Consider the following 23,716-nt stretch of genomic DNA (forward strand, 5'->3'; position numbering starts at 1 on the left):
AAAAAAACAGCCCCTGTGGGCGGTCGTTAGTGGTTAACATACCGCTGTATTCGCTCGGTACACTACACAGCCGTTCGGTACGGTACGGTACACACTGAAATGGTTCGGTTCGGTACGGATACGTGTACCTTTACACCCTATTATAGTGTACATTTGTCTCAGCAACACATCCCCCAGCCCTCACTCAACTCCAACCCACACATCAGACCAAAACAAAGCATGTAAACAAAGTACAATACCAAGTGGGGCTCTGTTGCCTAGAGGTCGCTGTTTGGTGGCATTACAGATTCTACCTCCACCACAGACCTTATTGACATCCTGTAGGTAGAGCCAGTCGTTGAACGGTCTGACGGACAGGTCCAGGTCCGACAGCTTGAGCTCCGCCACCCCGGCGCTGATGTTCCTCTCGTCGACGTCGATGCCGAATGCCGAAAAGCGCAGGCTGTTCTCGTCCAGAGCCGACGGCTCCAGAGGGACCGAGAAGCGCTCGTCGAACGTCACGGTGAACGCGTTGGTCTGGACCTGTGAAGGAGAGGAGAGGTCAGTGCATGTTGCAGCTGCAGCGCCTCAGTAGTCTGACTGACAGGATGTGGACCACGTGTATACGTCTCCCATTGGCCGTCTATTTCTGAGCTTCCTTCTTGACACTTCCTCCGCTTGTCGCCGTTTTCAAAATCCCCTCTCTATGTGCAACAACGACATGCTCGAGCATGCTTGATTCATTCTGTGGATTGTTTTAATGATATTCAAAGACTGTGTTTAGAAAATTTGCTATCTAAAAGGGACATTCTCACATGTTTGCTGACTGCCCCCCCCCCCCCCCCCCCCCCCCCCCCCAGCACTATTTTGCAAGGGCACCAGTGAGTTTAGGCCTGCCCTTGACGATTCTGATTGGTTTAAGAAATGCAAACAGCCTAGATTATTTTTTTCTTTCAGTTAGCGCAGAATGATAATGGATTCTGCCAGACCTCACATAGTGCGGAGAGAGGTCTGGCTATGCGAGACTAGTGCCATAGAGACCACCTAGAGGCTCTGATTTATTCTGTAATGAGGTTATTGATCCATGTCACTGCTTCCACTTAATAGCAGTAATGCGTCAAGTTCAGTGTTCCAACCACCACGGAATCTCAAATGAGGCAGAAGCAGTGTTGTCTTCTGGGTGGAAAACAGGAGTTTTCTCAATCTGCCTCTAATGGCGTGGCAGCAGTGGGAACACTTTGGCTGTACTGTGTAGATAGGGACACTCCCCCTATAGCTTTAATCTCTTTGTGCAGTGCTTAAAGTAAAGGCATGGCACTCAAGATCCTGTTGCATAATGCCCGCACCCCCACGCATTGGCCAGACATGATGGATAAATGGACTCCTGCTGGGAAAAAGCTGAAAGCTTTTGAAGTAAAGTAATACGAGAAAATGCAGACCATCTCTTAACAGAAATCTTATTATTTGCTTTTTCAAAACAGCAATAGTCAAGCTGTTGTCTTTCGTTGCGGAAACAGCTAGAGTCCTCCTCACCTTCGCACTCCTTCTGCTCATGACTCATAGGGGTGTAACGGTACACAAAAACCACGGTTCGGTACGTACCTCAGTTTTGAAGTCAGTGGGGGAAAGTTTGGCTTTCCATGTTCCACTCAGGGGTGATGTAGTGTGCAGTAACTAATTGTACTTGTAGGGCTGTCAACAAATATTCTATATTGAAATGAATAATCGACTTGTTAAAAAAAAAAACAGCCCCCGGTGGGCGGTCGTTAGTGGTTAACATACCGTTGTATTAGTTCAGTACACAACCTAAGGTCCAGTACTGAAACGGTTCGGTATGGATATGTGTACCTTTACACCCCTAATCATCAGCCTTTGATACAGTACATTCCCACCTGCGGATATAAACGCCTGTGTGGGCAGGAAGTTGATCTGATACAAATTCCTCTGATCTGTTAATTGTTTACTGACAAACCGCAAAGTGTTGGAGTGAACTGTTTTCATTACTAGCCTGAGGCGAGGCTGTGTTCCAACTCTTTTGTGTTTTCAATACTAGCCTGAGGCGAGGCTGTGTTCCAACTCTTTTGTGTTTTCAATACTAGCCTGAGGCGAGGCTGTGTTCCAACTCTTTTGTGTTTTCAATACTAGCCTGAGGCGAGGCTGTGTTCCAACTCTTTTGTGTTTTCAATACTAGCCTGAGGCGAGGCTGTGTTCCAACTCTTTTGTGTTTTCATTACTAGCCTGAGGCGAGGCTGTGTTCCAACTCTTTTCTGCACAAACCAGAGTTGATATGACATTCACTTTCAATTCAATCAATTCAAAGTGGTTTTTCTTACTTACTTTCTTTCCTTCCCCCTCTCCTGTCCAGTCTTGGACAGCAATATGTACATTTTGGTTATTTTTTCAGTAGTTTAGTGAAAAAAGACAGAGAACTAACTAACCGCTAATTCTGCAAACGAATGGTTTGGTTTGGATCACCCAAATCTTAATCAGATGTTAAGCATGTTAAGTGTTGAGCATGATCCACTCTTATTGTTACCTTACAAAAAGTATCATGGTAGTTTGATGGTAAATTCAGTTTAACCATGGTACTGGCCATTGTATGAATTATTTACCATCGCCATGATACCACTTTTGTACTTAAATAGTACTATGACGGCAATGGTAATAAGTTGGTATTCTTTACTCATTACCATCATCGTGGTGACCACAAGGGTTTGACTTTTCCAAGCCCCCATCACCTGGATGGTGAACAGCTCCCTGGTGCTGAATGTCTCTGGTGGCTACAGATGCTGAAGCTCACGCCATATACAGTACATACAAAGTCCTGGTTGTTGAATCAAGAACCTTTGTAACACATCATCTTGTTTGCTGTGTATATTGTTAACTAAAGCATAAAATATGACATCAAACTCCCCCTCTCTCGGAGTCATTCACCATCCAGGCCCTGCAGTGTAGAAGAAGAAGAAGAAGAAGAAGAAGAAGAAGAAGAAGAAGAAGAAGAAGAAGAAGAAGAAGAAGAAGAAGAAGAAGAAGAAGAAGAAGAAGAAGAAGAAGAAGAAGAAGAAGAAGAAGAAGAAGAAGAAGAAGAAGAAGAAGAAGAAGAAGAAGAAGAAGAAGACTCCAAGGCTCAAGGAAGATATTTTTAACACATTTCTGTGTAGCCTGTGTGTAGCCTCGACATCAGTCTTGACCTGAAACTAAGGCTGTCAATCGATACAAATATTAAATCTGATTAATCACATGATTGTCCATAGTTAACTAGCGATTAATCGCAAATTAATCACATATTTTTTATCTGTTCTAAATCTACCTTAAACGGATATTTTTAAAGTTTTAATACTCTTATCAACATGAGAGTCAACAAATGCTTGCTTTATGCAGCCATTTAACACAAAAGGATGACCCTCATGCATTGCAAATTTGCATCAAATTCAGTGATGCACAAAATAACTTAAAATAAAATAATAATTTAAAACAATGAATAAAGTGTGCATGAAATAATAGGGGAAAGAAAATGTTAGGAACTTGTTACATTCACCCACACAAGGGCTGAGGACTCACCCCCCCCCCCCCGCCCCCCCTCTCTCTCTCTCACACACACACTCCCAGCTCTCTTTCTCTCTTGCCCATTCCTCATCTCTCTCTCTCTCTCTCTCTATCTCTCTCTCTCTCTCTCTCTCTCTCTCTCTCTCTCTCTCTCTCTCTCTCTCTCTCTCTCTCTCTCTCTCTCACACTTTGAGTCAGAAACAAACATATCAACGAGAGTATCAATAATACACCTGAGTGAAGTCTAGTAAACATTTTTTTTTTTTTTTTAAACATTAATCTTGCGCTAAAAAAATAGTGGCGTTAAAAGAATTGTGCGTTAATGCATTAATACCGCGTTAACTTTGACAGCCTTGAACCATAATGTGGATAAACTGCCTCTTTGTGAAACACAAATTGTCACCCAAGGCTGCAGTATAACTGAGATCACTCGGCTGCAATTGGATGTAATATATGAATTCTGAGCACAAAGCCAATCTTGTGCTCTCTGAGAATCCGTCTCTCTAACCCCCATCATAACTCCATCCAACCTTTACCACCAAGTTGCCGCCTCTACAAGGTTCCACTGTCAATATGCAAACAAATCTAATATCTTCAGTCATAGCTAGTCATCGGGCTAGGCTAGGGGATATGAAGATTTACAAACCAGTCTGAAGTTACCAGGCAACTGGTATTATGCAGATAACACTGCTGCATAATAATAGCCTTTTTCTCATTCCATTGCTCTCTCGAGTCTTTTGCTGGTTACATGGCTGCATCTAGACTAGGTACAATAGAAGTGAACTCTTCACATTGCTCGAAACCAACTACTCCAATTATTCCTACTGTAAGTATGCTACAGTAAGCATTCTTTGCATCTCAAGACCCAATGCAGATACATTTTTCTACCATATAAATAGGGTAAATTCACATTCACATTCACAGGTTGTTGTTTTTTTTCTTAAAAGGGGAAAGTCACTTATTTTAAGAATTCACATTTGTACACATAATCCCTTTGTTCCAGGAAAGTTAATTTAATATTTGTTCACACGCACCACTCTTACCATGGAATTCAGATTTCTTGCTGTAAATCAGAGAGATGATGATGTCACCAGAATGTCAAATCTGAAGGCTGATCTCTAGACAACGAATGGAACACTAACTTTGTGGAGCCATAAAATATGAAGTTGAACTCTCACACCCAAATTAGGTTTATATTCTAGTATTGCTCATGGGTCTACATCTGAATATTCATCTAATTTGGTTGTAAGAGCTCAAACAAGCATTGTATGTGCCCAGAACTTCTGTGCCTTGTTAATTTTTCAGTAGAGCAGTGCAGATTTTACATACGGTTCACACCATAGTTCTGACGGGTCTCCTCTGATTTCTATGCATATTCACAAATAAACTGTCCTAGGCTACATGATGAATGCATTTGTTAAATGGGTGGCATTCCCCTTTAACCCATTGTAAATCAGAATATAGCTTTGTTTTACTACAGTATTTATAAACATTTCCAACATAAAAACAACCCTTTTACAGCCACAAAATACAATTGAAAAACTCCTATGTACCTGTTGTCACGTGTAAGTCGTTGTACTTAGTCCTTGTATCAAGAGCTCAGTCAATCAAATAGAATGGGACCACAAGTCAACATTTCTTTTTTGGGTGGTGGTGGGATACCCAGTTGTTCACATTAGGATAAAGGATTTGGCCTTTAATGTAAATCTCTTAAAGGCTCCTTGAATCAGGGATACGCAAACGTTTCATGCCAAGGACACCCAAATAGATTTGATCACATTAGATCACATTAGATCACATTAGATCACATTAGATCACAGTCTCACTTACATTTGATACGATTTTGTCCCACTGACCCCCCATCTGATAAATCGTCTGAGTTAACTTCATCATCAACATCAACCTTTATTTGTATAGGCAGGTTAGTTAAAGGGGAACTATGTTATAAATGGCCTTTTCCAGTGTTTAGCATTGTTTTCTAGCAATGTGGGGTTGTACCAACACTGTATGTCTCAAATTCTCTTTTTGGCGCATTCTTCCAGTTCAGATGAGACAAGATCCTCCCCCACTGAACCAAGCCATTCTGAATTTTGGTCCCCCATTATGCAAAGCAGAATTATTTGCATAATGATGTGGGTACCTCCGTCCCTTCTCTGGTTTAGTTCCACCACTCACAATCAACAATTCGCTCAACAACGGAGCGAGTGGGAATAATGCGGAAGCGGTTTCCCTGTCACTGACACTTCCTCAAAAGAGAGAGAGAGGGAGAGAGAGAGAGAGGGAGAGAAAGCGAGGGATGGACAGACAGATAGAGAGAGGGAGAGAGAGGCTCTCATACGGTGCGCCTCGTCTCGGAGCGATCTCTCCTCTGTCTCTCCCCCTGCATTTACACAGACAGTCGAGCCGCTCACACACGCACGCTCTCAGAGCGATCTCTCCTCTCTCTCTCCCTCTCTCCCTCTCTCTATCTCTCTCTCTATCTGTCTCTCCCTCTCTCTCTCTCTCTCTCTCTCTCTCTCTCTCTCTCTCTCTCTCTCTCTCCATCTATCTCTCTCTCTCTCTATCTGTCTCTCCCTCTCTCCCTCTCTCTTTCTCTCTCTCTCTCTCTCTCTCTCTCTCTCTCTCTCTCTCTCTCTCTCTCTCTCTCTCTCTCTCTCTCTCTCTCTCTCTCTCTCTCTCTCTCTCTCCCCCCTCCAAAGTTATCTGCCAGTGCAGGTGGGTGAGTGACTCAAAGCGCATTGCGAGTATGGGCGGAGCCCAGCCAAAAACAGCTTGGAATCTGGAAGTGCAGAAACTGCTGCTCTAGTACCTGATTAGAAATACAAAACAATTAATGATTTTGAAAAGAAAACTTACAGATGTGTTCCGCATAGTTCTGCTAGACTATGCCTCCCACTGGTCGGCTGCAGTGAAGACCAAGCCTTGCATCACGTGTCCCCTCGAGTACACGAGGAGGCAGAGGAGTAACGCATGGGAGGCTCACGCTGCCCCCGATACTTCCTGATTCTGCTGTACAGGCGCTCCAACCGACCTGTAGGAGTCGCTGTCCACAATGTCCAATCCCCACCCAGCGGCTTTCCCACCCTCTAACACTGCCAATTGTGTTAGTATGACGGCCGACCAAGCCGGTAGCAACGCCGAGAGCTGGGCTCAATACCAGCATCTCCTGCGTTAGTGGCAAGCGCCTTGCCCACTGCGCCACTCAGCCGCCCTAAACATTTCCATATTTAATTTTGTTTGTAGTGTGTTCCAGCTATCAGCTGCCGCGTACTGAAAAGAGGAACGGCCTTGTGAGGAGTTGGCATACCAGGATATGTGTGGCTGACCGGGTGTGGTAATTCGGGAGTGGATGAGGGTGGACTAGGCGAGTAAGGTAAGGGGGAGTACGGCCTAGAAGTGTTTTATATACAAAGGCCAGCCAGTGGATGTTGCGTCTAATTTCCAGGGAAGGCCAGTTTACTAGGGAGTATAGCTCGCAGTGGTGGGTCCTGTAGGGGGCATTGGTAGCGAAGCGAATGGCGGAGTGATATAGGATATCTAAGCGCTCTAGATTACCTTTACGGGCCAAGCGGTAGATTACATCGCTAAAGTCAAATAGCGGCAGGACAGTCATCTGGACCAGGGTGAGTTTAGCAGATGTAGTGATTGACTTCCAGTTAATCAAATAATAGTGAGTCATTTTACTGGGGAACCCAACACAGCACATTTAATGTATGATAATACAATTTTAATTAAATAAAATGTAAAAGAATATGAGTAGTTATTAAAACACCAGTGCCATTGTACTCTGTGGCTGTAAAATATATTAAACGAGTGCCCAGAGACAGTGTAGTGGTTAAGATTGTGTCTTACCCTCATGTTCCACCAGATTTCTCTCCTGTGTCTTTCCTATTCTGTCTCCCTCTCAGCCTCCATACTGTCTCAATAAAGAACCTTCTCTCCTGTGTCTCCCTCTCAGCCTCCATACTGTCTCAATAAAGAACCTTCTCTCCTGTGTCTCCCTCTCAGCCTCCATACTGTCTCAATAAAGAACCTTCTCTCCTGTGTCTCCCTCTCAGCCTCCATACTGTCTCAATAAAGAACCTTCCCTCCTGTGTCTCCCTCTCAGCCTCCAGACTGTCTCAATAAAGAACATTCTCTCCTCTGTCTCCCTCTCAGCCTCCCTACTGTCTCAATAAAGAACCTTCTCTCCTGTGTCTCCCTCTCAGCCTCCATACTGTCTCAATAAAGAACCTTCTCTCCTGTGTCTCCCTCTCAGCCTCCATACTGTCTCAATAAAGAACCTTCTCTCCTGTGTCTCCCTCTCAGCCTCCATACTGTCTCAATAAAGAACCTTCCCTCCTGTGTCTCCCTCTCAGCCTCCATACTGTCTCAATAAAGAACCTTCTCTCCTGTGTCTCCCTCTCAGCCTCCATACTGTCTCAATAAAGAACCTTCTCTCCTGTGTCTCCCTCTCAGCCTCCATACTGTCTCAATAAAGAACCTTCTCTCCTCTGTCTCCCTCTCAGCCTCCATACTGTCTCAATAAAGAACCTTCTCTCCTGTGTCTCCCTCTCAGCCTCCATACTGTCTCAATAAAGAACCTTCTCTCCTGTGTCTCCCTCTCAGCCTCCATACTGTCTCAATAAAGAACCTTCTCTCCTGTGTCTCCCTCTCAGCCTCCATACTGTCTCAATAAAGAACCTTCTCTCCTGTGTCTCCCTCTCAGCCTCCATACTGTCTCAATAAAGAACCTTCTCTCCTGTGTCTCCCTCTCAGCCTCCAAACTGTCTCAATAAAGAACCTTCTCTCCTGTGTCTCCCTCTCAGCCTCCATACTGTCTCAATAAAGAACCTTCTCTCCTGTGTCTCCCTCTCAGCCTCCCTACTGTCTCAATAAAGAACCTTCTCTCCTGTGTCTCCTACTCTGTCTCCCTCTCAGCCTTCATACTGTCTCAATAAAGAACCTTCTCTCCTCTGTCTCCCTCTCAGCCTCCATACTGTCTCAATAAAGAACCTTCTCTCCTCTGTCTCCCTCTCAGCCTCCATACTGTCTCAATAAAGAACCTTCTCTCCTGTGTCTCCCTCTCAGCCTCCATACTGTCTCAATAAAGAACCTTCTCTCCTGTGTCTCCCTCTCAGCCTCCATACTGTCTCAATAAAGAACCTTCTCTCCTGTGTCTCCCTCTCAGCCTCCATACTGTCTCAATAAAGAACCTTCTCTCCTCTGTCTCCCTCTCAGCCTCCATACTGTCTCAATAAAGAACCTTCTCTCCTCTGTCTCCCTCTCAGCCTCCATACTGTCTCAATAAAGAACCTTCTCTCCTGTGTCTCCCTCTCAGCCTCCATACTGTCTCAATAAAGAACCTTCTCTCCTGTGTCTCCCTCTCAGCCTCCATACTGTCTCAATAAAGAACCTTCTCTCCTGTGTCTCCTCTACTCTGTCTCCCTCTCAGCCTCCCTACTGTCTCAATAAAGAACCTTCTCTCCTGTGTCTCCTCTACTCTGTCTCCCTCTCAGCCTCCCTACTGTCTCAATAAAGAACCTTCTCTCCTGTGTCTCCCTCTCAGCCTCCATACTGTCTCAATAAAGAACCTTCTCTCCTGTGTCTCCCTCTCAGCCTTCATACTGTCTCAATAAAGAACCTTCTCTCCTCTGTCTCCCTCTCAGCCTCCATACTGTCTCAATAAAGAACCTTCTCTCCTGTGTCTCCCTCTCAGCCTCCATACTGTCTCAATAAAGAACCTTCTCTCCTGTGTCTCCCTCTCAGCCTCCATACTGTCTCAATAAAGAACCTTCTCTCCTGTGTCTCCCTCTCAGCCTCCATACTGTCTCAATAAAGAACCTTCTCTCCTGTGTCTCCCTCTAAGCCTCCATACTGTCTCAATAAAGAACCTTCCCTCCTGTGTCTCCCTCTCAGCCTCCATACTGTCTCAATAAAGAACCTTCTCTCCTGTGTCTCCCTCTCAGCCTCCCTACTGTCTCAATAAAGAACCTTCTCTCCTCTGTCTCCCTCTCAGCCTCCATACTGTCTCAATAAAGAACCTTCTCTCCTGTGTCTCCTCTACTCTGTCTCCTTCTCAGCCTTCTTACCGTCTCAATAAAGAACCTTCTCTCCTGTGTCTCCCTCTCAGCCTCCCTACTGTCTCAATAAAGAACCTTCTCTCCTGTGTCTCCCTCTCAGCCTCCATACTGTCTCAATAAAGAACCTTCTCTCCTGTGTCTCCCTCTCAGCCTCCATACTGTCTCAATAAAGAACCTTCTCTCCTGTGTCTCCCTCTCAGCCTCCCTACTGTCTCAATAAAGAACCTTCTCTCCTGTGTCTCCCTCTCAGCCTCCATACTGTCTCAATAAAGAACCTTCTCTCCTGTGTCTCCCTCTCAGCCTCCATACTGTCTCAATAAAGAACCTTCTCTCCTGTGTCTCCCTCTCAGCCTCCAAACTGTCTCAATAAAGAACCTTCTCTCCTCTGTCTCCCTCTCAGCCTCCATACTGTCTCAATAAAGAACCTTCTCTCCTGTGTCTCCCTCTCAGCCTCCATACTGTCTCAATAAAGAACCTTCTCTCCTGTGTCTCCCTCTCAGCCTCCATACTGTCTCAATAAAGAACCTTCTCTCCTCTGTCTCCCTCTCAGCCTCCATACTGTCTCAATAAAGAACCTTCTCTCCTGTGTCTCCCTCTCAGCCTCCCTACTGTCTCAATAAAGAACCTTCTCTCCTCTGTCTCCCTCTCAGCCTCCATACTGTCTCAATAAAGAACCTTCTCTCCTGTGTCTCCCTCTCAGCCTCCCTACTGTCTCAATAAAGAACCTTCTCTCATGTGTCTCCCTCTCAGCCTCCATACTGTCTCAATAAAGAACCTTCCCTCCTCTGTCTCCCTCTCAGCCTCCATACTGTCTCAATAAAGAACCTTCTCTCCTGTGTCTCCCTCTCAGCCTCCAAACTGTCTCAATAAAGAACCTTCTCTCCTGTGTCTCCCTCTCAGCCTCCAAACTGTCTCAATAAAGAACCTTCTCTCCCGTGTCTCCCTCTCAGCCTCCATACTGTCTCAATAAAGAACCTTCTCTCCTGTGTCTCCCTCTCAGCCTCCCTACTGTCTCAATAAAGAACCTTCTCTCCTGTGTCTCCCTCTCAGCCTCCATACTGTCTCAATAAAGAACCTTCTCTCCTGTGTCTCCCTCTCAGCCTCCATACTGTCTCAATAAAGAACCTTCTCTCCTGTGTCTCCCTCTCAGCCTCCATACTGTCTCAATAAAGAACCTTCCCTCCTCTGTCTCCCTCTCAGCCTCCATACTGTCTCAATAAAGAACCTTCTCTCCTGTGTCTCCCTCTCAGCCTCCAAACTGTCTCAATAAAGAACCTTCTCTCCTGTGTCTCCTCTACTCTGTCTCCCTCTCAGCCTCCATACTGTCTCAATAAAGAACCTTCTCTCCTGTGTCTCCTCTACTCTGTCTCCCTCTCAGCCTCCATACTGTCTCAATAAAGAACCTTCTCTCCTGTGTCTCCTCTACTCTGTCTCCCTCTCAGCCTCCAAACTGTCTCAATAAAGAACCTTCTCTCCTGTGTCTCCCTCTCAGCCTCCATACTGTCTCAATGAAGAACATTCTCTCCTGTGTCTCCCTCTCAGCCTCCATACTGTCTCAATAAAGAACCTTCCCTCCTGTGTCTCCCTCTCAGCCTCCATACTGTCTCAATAAAGAACCTTCCCTCTTGTGTCTCCCCTACTCTGCAAATCTGAGGCTGACCTTGGATGGTATTCTATATCAAACAATGGTATATCTCTCTCACACCTGCAGAATTCCAATAGGCTTCTGCATTGTAAATATGTACACATTGATCTCGCACTGCGAATGGCAGGGAAGCACGGTGACTCACAAGACGGCATAGCCCCAGAACCCCCCCCCCACACACACACACAGGATTTTTAATAATGTCTGTCTGCCTGAACATTTAGAATGATGGCTTGGGGAATTACAAGAGCAACGAGGGAGGTGAAAATCACCTAAGCTCAGGAACAGAAAGAGAGAGACGTGTGTGTGTGGGTGTGGGTGTGTGTGTGTGGGTGTGGGTGTGTGTGTGTGGGTGTGTGTGTGTGTGTGGGTGTGTGTGTGTGGGTGTGGGTGTGGGTGTGTGTGTGTGGGTGGGTGGGTGGGTGTGTGTGGGTGTTTACCTTGTTTATGTGGAAAATATGGACACTTTTACAAGACTCTCTGCACTCATTAAATCAGGACACGGTACCAAATGAGGACATGGTTGACGTCTTGATTTAGTTTGACGGTTGAGGTTAGGGTTAGTTACAGAATGCATGTAACAGTCTATGTAATGTGCCCATGTTCCACATAAACAAACATGCGTGTGCGTGTGTGTGTGTGTGTGAGAAAGAGAGTGAGGGACAGAGGGAAGAGAGGGGTATTGTATGGAAAATGGTAACAAAGAATGACAATATGAAAGATGGAGAAGAGAAGAAAGAGAGAGAGAGAGAGAGAGAGAGAGAGAGAGAGAGAGAGAGAGAGAGAGAGAGAGAGAGAGAGAGAGAAGCCTGGCTTGACCATCGACTCCCGTGTGGATTTGCACAGAGGGAAGCTGATGTCAGCATAACCCCCCCCCCCCTCCATCACAGTAAATAGGGTAGCACTCCAGCTTCTGTGTCTGCTGGCATTATTACAGCCAGTCTGAATGCATTATACAACAGCAATATTAATAATAATATGAATAATGATAACAATAATAATAAGGCTCACAGGAAGGGGAGCCTCGACATGCCCCGAATGGATTTACTGATTATGTTAGAGGTGGTACAATTCTAAAGCTTCATTTATACTCGAACGCACCTCTCCCAAAATATAATATAGTGTGTACTGTAGGGTGACGCAGCACTGCAAGTGCTGTGATTGGGCCACTTGACTTCAGCCACACATTTCTGCATTTACCTCGCTCTTGTGTAGAGGAGAGTTTAGGGAACAGGTTGCATTGGAACTATAAATGCTTGTACCCCTGCAACCACCGCAGATGAAGTACCTACGTGTAAGTCTACGTCTTTCAGCCTTAAAGGGATACAGTAGTTCGGATTTTTGGTTGAAGTTGTTTGAAATACTTGCCACTTGCCTGTAGTGTAGTGAAGGCAAAGCTTACTTACAGAGTCCTGTGATCGGAGTTCTGGCTGCATTTCCAGCGGACTGGCAAGCTTTAGAAAGGCAGCAAATGGCAGAAACAGGGTATTTTATTCCACGCTGCTACGTTCAGGCAAATGGGTTACCTGTTTCTAACACAAGATCATCGCCCTTCGGAATTGTGAAACAGCGGATCACAAGTTACCTGTGAAACGGCTCCCGCACACCGGCTTGTGATAGCAGCAAGTGCTGGAGGACGATGATGTTGTGTTAGAAATAGGTAACCCTTTTCTCTGGTGTGGATTACACGTCTTTGGTTTCAAGACAAGACCCTCGTTTGTTTTCCAGTTAGCTTGGAAATCGTCCAGAACTCCGATCACAGGACTCGGTCAGTAAATAGCTTTGCATTCACTACACTAATGTCACTTAATGTTAAAAAATCCGAACGATCCCTTTAAGAAGCACAATCCCTTGTAGCGTGTGACTGTATTCTTCTGTATTTCCTGGCAGACAGCTAATGGCACCAGATGGCAGAGAGAGAAAGAGAGAGAGAGAGAGAGATAGAGAGAGAGAGAGAGAGAGAGAGAGAGAGAGAGAGAGAGAGAGAGAGAGAGAGAGAGAGAGAGAGTAGTCCTGTTCTATTCTTATCTGCTTCTCAAAGTGTCAGATTGAGTTGAGGAGCAGGATGTGAGATTGAGCCCAGTCTAAACTTGAACCGCGGTGGATGCTGCTCTGCAGATCAAATTGGTACTTCTTCCTGACAAGACGAGGAGGGATTTGGTTGTCAAGCAAAAAGGATCAGGGTTGTCTGAGGGAGTTACCGCTCTACCTGTCTGGCGGGGGATAGCTTCTGAAACACAGTGGAGCTTCCCACGCCCTGCCTTTGGGACTGACTTTAGAAGACATAATTATAAGACCCCATTTCTGCCACTAATAATAACAACAATCTTTAAATACTTGAGCTGTAACTAAACATTTCACCTGCTTAGTTCATACAATATAATTGTAACTAAGTGATTTGCTGAAAAAAATAACGCTTTTGTACATGGATCACTAGATATAGCAGTTTATAAAAGCAACGGGACTCCCTAAAAACTTGGTATCTCATGTATAAGCTCAACCCTACCTAACCTTAACCTCATTGGTCTTACAGTGGCAGCTGCAGATTCCTGCATATTATGGGATAGAACAGATATTGTAATGTAAAGCTTCCCTCAAAGCACCAGTTAAACAGATTATGTTGTGGTGAACCATTATTTTATGCACACATGAACCCAACACATACAAACACACATGCACACACACACACACACACACACACACACACACACACACACACACACACACACACACACACACACACACACACACACACACACACACACACACACACACACACACACACACACACACACACACCCACACCCATGTTTTCATGCATGGCTTAGTCATTCTCTAAGCCAGTGTTTCTCAACTGGTGGGTCGCGACCCAAAAGTGGGTCGCGGATTTTCAGTGTTTAGCATTGTTTCCTAGCTATGTGGACTTATATTAATAGGATCTATGTCTCTAATTCTCATATTGGCGCATTCTTCCAATTCTCCTCTCACAATATTCACCCTCACTGAACTGAATCATCTGAAAATGTGCATATCTGTGATGTCAGAGATTTCTCAGCTGCATAATAATGTGGCAGTTGGTGTGGCAGTTGGCACCAGGCAACACAGTGGTTGGAGCCCAGCCTCAAAACAGCTTAAGATCTTGAGGTAGAAAAATGCTGTTTTTGAGTACTTGATTAGAAATACAAAACAATGATTAAAAAAAAAAAAAAAACGTACAGAGGTGTTCCATAGACTCACAGGAATTGTGTAAAAGTGCCCAAATAGTGAAAGAAATTGTAAAATAGTTCCCCTTTAACTTGAACCTAACCCTAAAATAGCTCCTTTACCTTGTGGGGTCCAGCCGATGTCCCCGAAACAACTATAAGAAATCTTGATTTCATCACTTGTGGGGACATTTGGCCCTACCACAACAGTAGGAATACGAGGACCAAGACACCCCTTACCCTGGTGACCCCGACGTTGAACTCCTCAGGCCCCAGCGACACCCTGATGAAGCAGCCGGGGAAGTCCCCTTCCTCCTTCTCCAGCAGGTCCTTGCCCTGGTGCATGGTGATGTGGAGCAGGCCGGGTCCCGGCTGCCTGGCTGCCTCATACTCCAGGGTCACCTCCAGCTGGCCCACCGTGAAGTCGTGGCCGAAGTTGTTGGCGATGGAGGAGATGGAACTCAGTGAGTCAGTGGAGACGGAGCGATTGAGCTGGGCGACCCCGGCCGGGTCCAGCTCCCTGGGGAACAGACGTTCGTTTTGGTGAAGGTTTTGGTGGATTGCCGGTACCTGATACCGTTAATATCGTATGCTAAGGCCCGCCTTGCACTGTGATTGCAATGGATCATTTGGAAACAAAGATACTATGTTGAATAATCCAGATAGCAGAGCAGACTAGGGTAGTATATCCCTGACACGCACCCAAATCCTCAGTAGCATCTTTTGACCGTGCCCCCAATCTGGTCAAATAGTTTTCCCTATCAAATAACATTACTATCTTACTTACAACTTCTGTACGACAAGTCAGCAGGAAGGGTACAACTCTTTCAGCTGAGTAACAATGTTCATTAGTGCTGAAACTTGGGTGCTGCGATGTTGAGTGCGTAGTAGTAAAGAAGACATATTAGTATAGTAGGAATAGTGCATGAAGGTATAAGACAGGTAAGAAGGTTAGTGTTTTTTATAAAATCTTCATTTCATTGAAGAAGTGTGTTTTTAGTCGACCGCAAAAGATTGGTTGGGTTTCGGCTGTCCTAACTGTGGTGGAAAGTTCGTTCCACCATTGTGGAGCGAGGACCGAGAATAGGCGTCTTCTCTTTGATGACCCTCCCGGAGCTCGGATAAAAGTGGGTCTGAGGCGGCCAGAGGATGTAGAGCGGAGGGGTCTTGAGGGTGTGTAGTTAGAGACCATTGACCGGAGGTCGGCGGGAGCCGTTCCCTTTGCCAGGTCGAGAACCTTAAAGCGGATTCGTGTGGCGATGGGGAGCCAGTGCAGGTCCCTAAGAAGGGGGGTAACATGGGCTGACTTTGGTAGGTTGGAGATCAGATGGGCGGCTGCATTCTGGATTAGTTGAAGAGGCTTGGTGGTGGTGGTCGGTAGGCCAGCGAGCAGTGCATTGCAGTAGTCAAGGCGAGACATGACTGTTGATTGGACAAGGAGTTGAGTGGCTTTTTTTTGTCAGGAAGAGGCGGATCCTTCTGACATTGCTCACGAGGAATCTGCAGGTTCTGGTCGTTGTGGCGATGTGAGCAGAGAAGTTCGGGCGATCGTCAAGGACTACACCAAGGTTCCTGGCAGTCGGGGACGAGGCCACAGCTACATTTTCAACTGTGATGGAGAGGTCGGTCAGCGGGGAGGATTTGGCCGGCAGGTGAAGCAATTCTGTTTAGTTTGAGGTGGTTGGACAGACATCTAGTTAATTACAGTTCTGTTCCATTCAAAACGACCAGAGCCATTCCAGGGCCTATTAGCAACTGAAAAGTGGAATCAATTACATGGACTTTGGACAGAATATAACACAAATCAGTATTCTGTACGTAACTCATGTTAAAGGTCCTGGGATGGGTGGGGGGGGGGGGGGGAGCGAGCGAGTGTCTATGCGGGCAGTGGGTGTGCTCATCTCATCCCAAATCCTCCCCCCTGACCGACCTCTCCATCACAGTCGAGAATGCAGCTGTGACCGCGTCCCCGACCGCCAAGAACCTTGGTGTTATCCTCGACGACCAGTTGAACTTCTCTGCTCACATCGCAGCGACAACCAGAACCTGCAGATTCCTCCTGAGCAACGTCAGAAGGATACGCCCCTTCCTGACAAAAGAAGCCACCCAACTCCTCGTCCAATCAACAGTCATCTCCCGCCTCTACTACTGCAACGCACTGCTCGCTGGCCTCCCGGCCACTGCCACCAAGCCTCTTCAACTCATTCAAAACGCAGCGGCCCGCCTGATCTCAAACCTACCGAAGTCGGCCCATGTCACCCCACTTCTTAGGGACCTGCACTGGCTCCCCATTGCTGCACGTATCCGCTTCAAGGCCCTCGACCTAGCATACCGTGCGGCAAAGGGAACCGCTCCCGCCTACCTCCGGTCAATGGTCTCTAACTACACACCCTCAACACCCCTACGCTCTGCATCTTCTGGCCGCCTCAGACCTACTCCTATCCAAGCTCCCGGAGGGTCATCAAAGAGAAGCCGCCTATTCTCAGTCCTTGCCCCACAATGGTGGAATGAACTACCCATCCCAGTTAGGACAGCCGAATCCCGTCCAATCTTTCGCCGTCGACTAAAGACTCACTTCTTCAAGCATTATCTGAAATGATTAAAAAAAAAAAAAAAAAAATCTAACCCTGACTAACCTTACTGTCATGCACTTGTCCTAATAAACTAACCTACACTGTAACACGCAACACTTTGATGAACATTGTTACTCAGCTGATAGAGTTGTACCCTTCTTGCTGTCTTGTCGTACAGAACTTGTAAGTCGCTTTGGATAAAAGCGTCAGCTAAATGACTAAATGTAAATGTAAATGTTTAAAAAAATTGGAAATACAAATTTGATAAAAAAAGAAAGAATATAACACAGATCAGAGGGAGTTTTCAGACCTGTTCATCAGCTCCAAGTGGCCCAGGTCCCTGAAGACGTCGGGGGTGTCCCCCAGCGCCAGGCTCGGCTTCCGGCTGGAGGTGGTGGAGGTGTGCCGGTGGTTGTTGGCCGCCACTCTCTTCAGAGAGAGAGAGAGAGAGAGAGATAGAGAGAGAGAGAACAGGACATCAATCTGGGTGTGCTTACTCAATTATATCTGTCCACCATTTTATGCTATAGTTATACTACTGTACCTATTAGGGCTGACCTTCGAATTTTGTTTTGGAATTCGAAGCTTCGGGGCCGAGATTCGATTTTATTTCGAAGCTTCGAGATAAATATATATATATATATATATATATATTATAATTTTTTTTTTTTTTTTTTTTAATTTCTTTTTTATGTTGTGGGACTTGTACAGCACTTTGTTCAACTTGCTGTAAAGTTTAAACCTTTTTAAATCTTAGACAAACAAAACACTTTGCTTTCATGAAATATTGTGTAAGCCGTCTTTGAGGCTTTATAAAAGCAGCACAATGAACACAAATCTGTCAGTGCCGAGTCCGACCTCATCTTAAATAACAAAACAGCATTGCTTGTTGTAGTTAACAAAGAGAGGCAGAGTTGATTTTGCACAAAAAAAAATAAAAAAAATCATATTTTTTTTTTTTTTTTTTTCTTCTTTTTTAAATAATCACATTTTATTTTCATATTCGAATCCCATGCCCATCAAACGAAGCTTCGAAGTATTTAAGACAGCCCTACTATCTATGTTTATATTCTCTGATATATTCAGACCTTTGTATTTACACAGTATTCGTTTTCATCTGCACAACAACAATAAGCTGATGGAGTTAGAGTAGTGTGGTGGGTGTGTTTGATTTAGTGACCAGGGCAGAGGAATCAAAATGTTGTCAATAGTTAGGATGTTATTGGTGTTTACATGCTAACGGAGCGTATTGACTTCCACCACTAGATTGCAGTTTCTATTTCTAAAACCATAGCACTGGTATCAATGCTATTTGGATAGATTGAAATTACTCCCAGTTTGTGACTATTAAGCAGATGGTCACAAAGGAGTTCCTTTTAGGAATGTGTTACTCAGAGGAAAACATTATGTCTTTTTAAATAGACTGAATGTAATGAAATATTTTTTGTGTGTTCTGACCATGGATTTTGACACTCTCTGTAAGAGCGGTCATAGCTACCTTTTGCCTGACTTCTGAGAAGGAGTTTCCATATTTCTCTTGCAGGTACCGGTAGTCAAAGTTGGGGAAGGGAGAGGGTGCAGGGAACGTTCCGGATTTCCACAGCTTCCAGATGTTGAGGCCCGCCACGACCAGCAGCGCCAGGAAGCCCACCAGGTAGATCCCCGCCTCCCAGCCAGGAGGGTTACGCACCACTAGGGGTCAAATAGAGACCAGGTCAAACAGACGTTGGCAGAATAATAACTACATTTTTTTTATCCTCTCTTTCTCCGATTTTTTTTCTCTGTTTTCTCCCCGTCCCAATTTGTTGTCGTTGTGCCAATTCCCCCCTTCCCCTACCTGGTTGTTGTGCGCATGTTCTCCTACTGGTCGGTACAAGGGAACCCTGAAGTCATCCGCACGCTTCCTCCGACACGCGCGGCGACAGCCAGTGACTCTTTTTTCACCTGGCAGCGAGGACTCTCATTGGTGAAGTGTAACACGTGGGAGGTCACGCTGCCTTCATCAAGTCCTGCCTCCGCTGAGTAAGCGCCCAGACCTGACCTGTAGGCGTCGCTGTCCACAACGCCAGATTCCCACCCAGACTTGCCCTCCCCCTAACCCAGCCAAACGGGTTAGTATAGCGATCAGCCCAAGCCTCAAGCAATGCTGACTCCGGGAGTCGAGACCGCAGCCTCTTGCATTGGTGACGAGCACAATCTCCGCTACGCCACCTGACCGCCCCCCATAGAAGAATAAGTAGATCTAAACCAGAATGAATGGATGAATTATAGAGCACTTTCAATGATCTGTGGCTGTTGTTACATCATCATTAGACTGTTTGAATCACACATGAGCTTGTACGCCTAAAAATAACATACATTTTCAGCAACAACTAATGCCTTGCTCAACGACACTTCAGTAGATGTTGAGAGACTCATATTCACTTTCACCACCCAGATTTCCCCAGTCAGTCTGGTCCACACATACAACTAGATATGTGCGCTCAGTGGATCGCAAATCCACCAGGCAGCATGCCCTCATGATAAATATAGCTGCAAGCGGCAATTCCGGGGTTCAAGCCAACGCGTATTGTTAAGATTTCTAAATAATTTCAAGTGGTTCAATAGTGTTATGAAACATATCCTGCGAGTTTTGTAATGGTTCGATTTTTTTTTTTATGTAGTCTGATTTTTTGTTATGCCACGGCCATTTTATTTTCATTTGTAGTGCCCCCTAGTGGTCAATTTCAAAAACATTTTGGGGACATGTTTCAACAACTTAATAAAAAATATCCACCATGTTTGGTGATGTTTAAACAAACTGTCATTCATTTATGGCCAAATTTGCACGTATTTGGAACTGGTGGTGCCCCTTATTGGGCGATTTCAAAATAGTTTTACACACATGGTTCAACAGTGCAATGAAACATACCCTGTGCGTTTTGTATTGATTGTACAAAACATGTTTGATATATAATACGATTTGTGTTATTGCGCCACAGATAACACCAAATATTATTGTAATACCTTCGTATGTCTGTGGTAAAACCACAGGAATACTATAGTGATTCACCTAAAATGTCTATAATATTCCACTATAGAAATACTATGGTGAATCACTGCAGTATCTCTGGTAAATCTATACTCTATTACTTATTTATATGAATTTATATGTACAGGCTTTTGGTTGTTGTTGCAGACAGTTTGGAGTCTGGCTGTTGAGCAGGCCTTTACAAGCCAACAGCGACACTGTCAGTGGTACATTTTGTGGCCCTAATTGGAATTTTTTTTTAACTGCTGCGGTCAGGCAAGCGCTACCGGAGTCTCATGGCCAGTATAGAGAGACTCAGAAGGAGCTTCTATCCCCAGGCCATCAGGATGCTCAATGACTCTATGCAACACTAATCCATCCATCTACATTCATTGCACACACATCCACATGCACACACACACTTTTAAACAAACACTCACCTTAACACTCACTTTAGACACTTTAACACTACATTATATGTATCTATTATTAAAGAGATTTGCACTACATTCATACCTCATTTGCATTTGCACCTTACCTCAAAGTTTTGTACCTCATTTTCTGCATTGTACCTCACTGTTTTGTACCTCTATGTTGTACTTTAGATTGTATATTGTACTGTATATTGTATATATGTATATTGTATATTCCTCTTTACTTACTGTTTTACTTACTTTTTACTTACTTACTTTCTTACTTACTTTTTTACTGTATGAAGCACACTCCCAGGGGCTCATATAGAACCAAGCATTTCACTGTAAAGTATGTGTATTTTATTGTGATAATTAATAACAACAAACTTGAACTTGAACTTGAAGTTTATTTGACCAACACGATTGGTTGGGTTTCCTAGTTGGGGCGCTTGACCTTGTCGTTGGGGAACAAGTGTCTTGTGTGTTTTTTTGTATTATGAATATAATAATATATATAATAATACAGTTATTTTTATTTTTATTTTCTGCTGCTTCCTTGTATTTACCCATGTACAGTATGTTGATCTGTTGCCTGTGAGTGAGATGTGTAGTTGTGTGTATGGACTGGGTACACTGCAAATGAATTGCCCTCCTTGGGATCAATAAAGTTGATCATATCATTCATCACTATAGTATTTCTGTGTGTTGGTCTATTGATATAGACCTTTTCTACTATCAATAGTTACCAATCTCACTTAAAATATGTAAATAAAGTACTAATTAACCACAGGAAGAAAGGTACATAATGTACGTTATATTACAGCCATAAGTAATATATTTACATATTGTATTGAACATGTAACATGTGTACATATTACAAATAAATTAATAAATGTATTACATAATGCAAACAAAATTACTTTTTAAAAACAGGCTGGGGATCAAACCCTAACCATAACCCTAACTTTATGTTGAATGTTCAAGCTAACCTTAACTCTAACTAAACTCTAACATAAATAGAAATACATTACTTATTTAACATAACGTGCTATATAATATAACGTACATTATGTACCTTTTTTCCTGTGGTCGATTAGTACTTTATATCAAATCTTTAATAAAGTACTAATTAAATCAAGTCTACCAATATCTTAGATGAGTAGAGATGATGTTCTAGTGGCAGAAGCAGAGGTCTTCACTACACCATCTCTGGGACAGAGGAGGTCTTCACTACACTGTCTCTGGGACAGAGGGGGTCTTCACTACACCATCTCTGGGACAGAGGGGGTCTTCACTACACCATCTCTGGGACAGAGGGGGTCTTCACTACACTGTCTCTGGGACAGAGGAGGTCTTCACTACACCATCTCTGGGACAGAGGGGGTCTTCACTACACCATCTCTGGGACAGAGGGGGTCTTCACTACACCATCTCTGGGACAGAGGGGGTCTTCACTACACCATCTCTGGGACAGAGGGGGTCTTCACTACACCATCTCTGGGACAGAGGGGGTCTTCACTACACCATCTCTGGGACAGAGGGGGTCTTCACTACACCATCTCTGGGACAGAGGGGGTCTTCTCTTCACTACACCATCTCTGGGACAGAGGGGGTCTTCACTACACCATCTCTGGGACAGAGGGGGTCTTCACTACACCATCTCTGGGACAGAGGGGGTCTTCACTACACCATCTCTGGGACAGAGGAGGTCTTCACTACACCGTCTCTGGGACAGAGGGGGTCTTCTCTTCACTACACCATCTCTGGGACAGAGGGGGTCTTCTCTTCACTACACCATCTCTGGGACAGAGGGGGTCTTCTCTTCACTACACCATCTCTGGGACAGAGGGGGTCTTCACTACACCATCTCTGGGACAGAGGAGGTCTTCACTACACCATCTCTGGGACAGAGGGGGTCTTCACTACACCATCTCTGGGACAGAGGGGGTCTTCACTACACCATCTCTGGGACAGAGGAGGTCTTCACTACACTGTCTCTGGGACAGAGGGGGTCTTCACTACACCATCTCTGGGACAGAGGGGGTCTTCACTACACCATCTCTGGGACAGAGGGGGTCTTCACTACACCATCTCTGGGACAGAGGGGGTCTTCTCTTCACTACACCATCTCTGGGACAGAGGGGGTCTTCACTACACCATCTCTGGGACAGAGGGGGTCTTCACTACACCATCTCTGGGACAGAGGGGGTCTTCACTACACCATCTCTGGGACAGAGGAGGTCTTCACTATACCATCTCTGGGACAGAGGGGGTCTTCACTACACCATCTCTGGGACAGAGGGGGTCTTCACTACACCATCTCTGGGACAGAGGGGGTCTTCACTACACCATCTCTGGGACAGAGGGGGTCTTCACTACACCATCTCTGGGACAGAGGGGGTCTTCACTACACCGTCTCTGGGACAGAGGGGGTCTTCTCTTCACCGTCTCTGGGACAGAGGGGGTCTTCTCTTCACTACACCATCTCTGGGACAGAGGGGGTCTTCTCTTCACTACACCATCTCTGGGACAGAGGGGGTCTTCACTACACCATCTCTGGGACAGAGGGGGTCTTCACTACACTGTCTCTGGGACAGAGGGGGTCTTCACTACACCATCTCTGGGACAGAGGGGGTCTTCTCTTCACTACACCATCTCTGGGACAGAGGGGGTCTTCACTACACCATCTCTGGGACAGAGGGGGTCTTCACTACACGGTCTCTGGGACAGAGGGGGTCTTCACTACACCATCTCTGGGACAGAGGGGGTCTTCATTACACCATCTCTGGGACAGAGGGGGTCTTCACTACACCATCTCTGGGACAGAGGGGGTCTTCTCTTCACTACACCATCTCTGGGACAGAGGGGGTCTTCACTACACCATCTCTGGGACAGAGGGGGTCTTCTCTTCACTACACCGTCTCTGGGACAGAGGGGGTCTTCACTACACCATCTCTGGGACAGAGGGGGTCTTCTCTTCACTACACCATCTCTGGGACAGAGGGGGTCTTCACTACACCATCTCTGGGACAGAGGGGGTCTTCACTACACCATCTCTGGGACAGAGGGGGTCTTCACTACACCATCTCTGGGACAGAGGAGGTCTTCACTACACCATCTCTGGGACAGAGGGGGTCTTCACTACACCATCTCTGGGACAGAGGGGGTCTTCACTACACCATCTCTGGGACAGAGGGGGTCTTCACTACACCATCTCTGGGACAGAGGGGGTCTTCACTACACCGTCTCTGGGACAGAGGGGGTCTTCTCTTCACCGTCTCTGGG

The 23,716-nt window shown here is 45.4% G+C and overlaps 1 protein-coding gene across 1 annotated transcript in view; it reads right to left on the reverse strand.

Moving 5' to 3' along the window:
* The window catches only part of syt12 (synaptotagmin XII), a gene marked incomplete at both ends in the record, with an annotated part of 46,266 nt that overhangs the window by 19,625 nt on the left and 2,925 nt on the right, over positions 1-23,716 (reverse strand). The window contains 4 exons of the mRNA XM_084315522.1: positions 307-522; positions 14,676-14,955; positions 17,319-17,437; positions 18,507-18,700. Of these exons, the coding sequence (XP_084171648.1) occupies positions 307-522; positions 14,676-14,955; positions 17,319-17,437; positions 18,507-18,700 (809 nt within the window). The remainder of the gene's footprint in view (positions 1-306; positions 523-14,675; positions 14,956-17,318; positions 17,438-18,506; positions 18,701-23,716) is intronic.

Source organism: Notolepis coatsorum (assembly GCF_963971535.1).
Source record: "Notolepis coatsorum genome assembly, chromosome: 6".
Classification (NCBI taxonomy): domain Eukaryota; kingdom Metazoa; phylum Chordata; class Actinopteri; order Aulopiformes; family Paralepididae; genus Notolepis; species Notolepis coatsorum.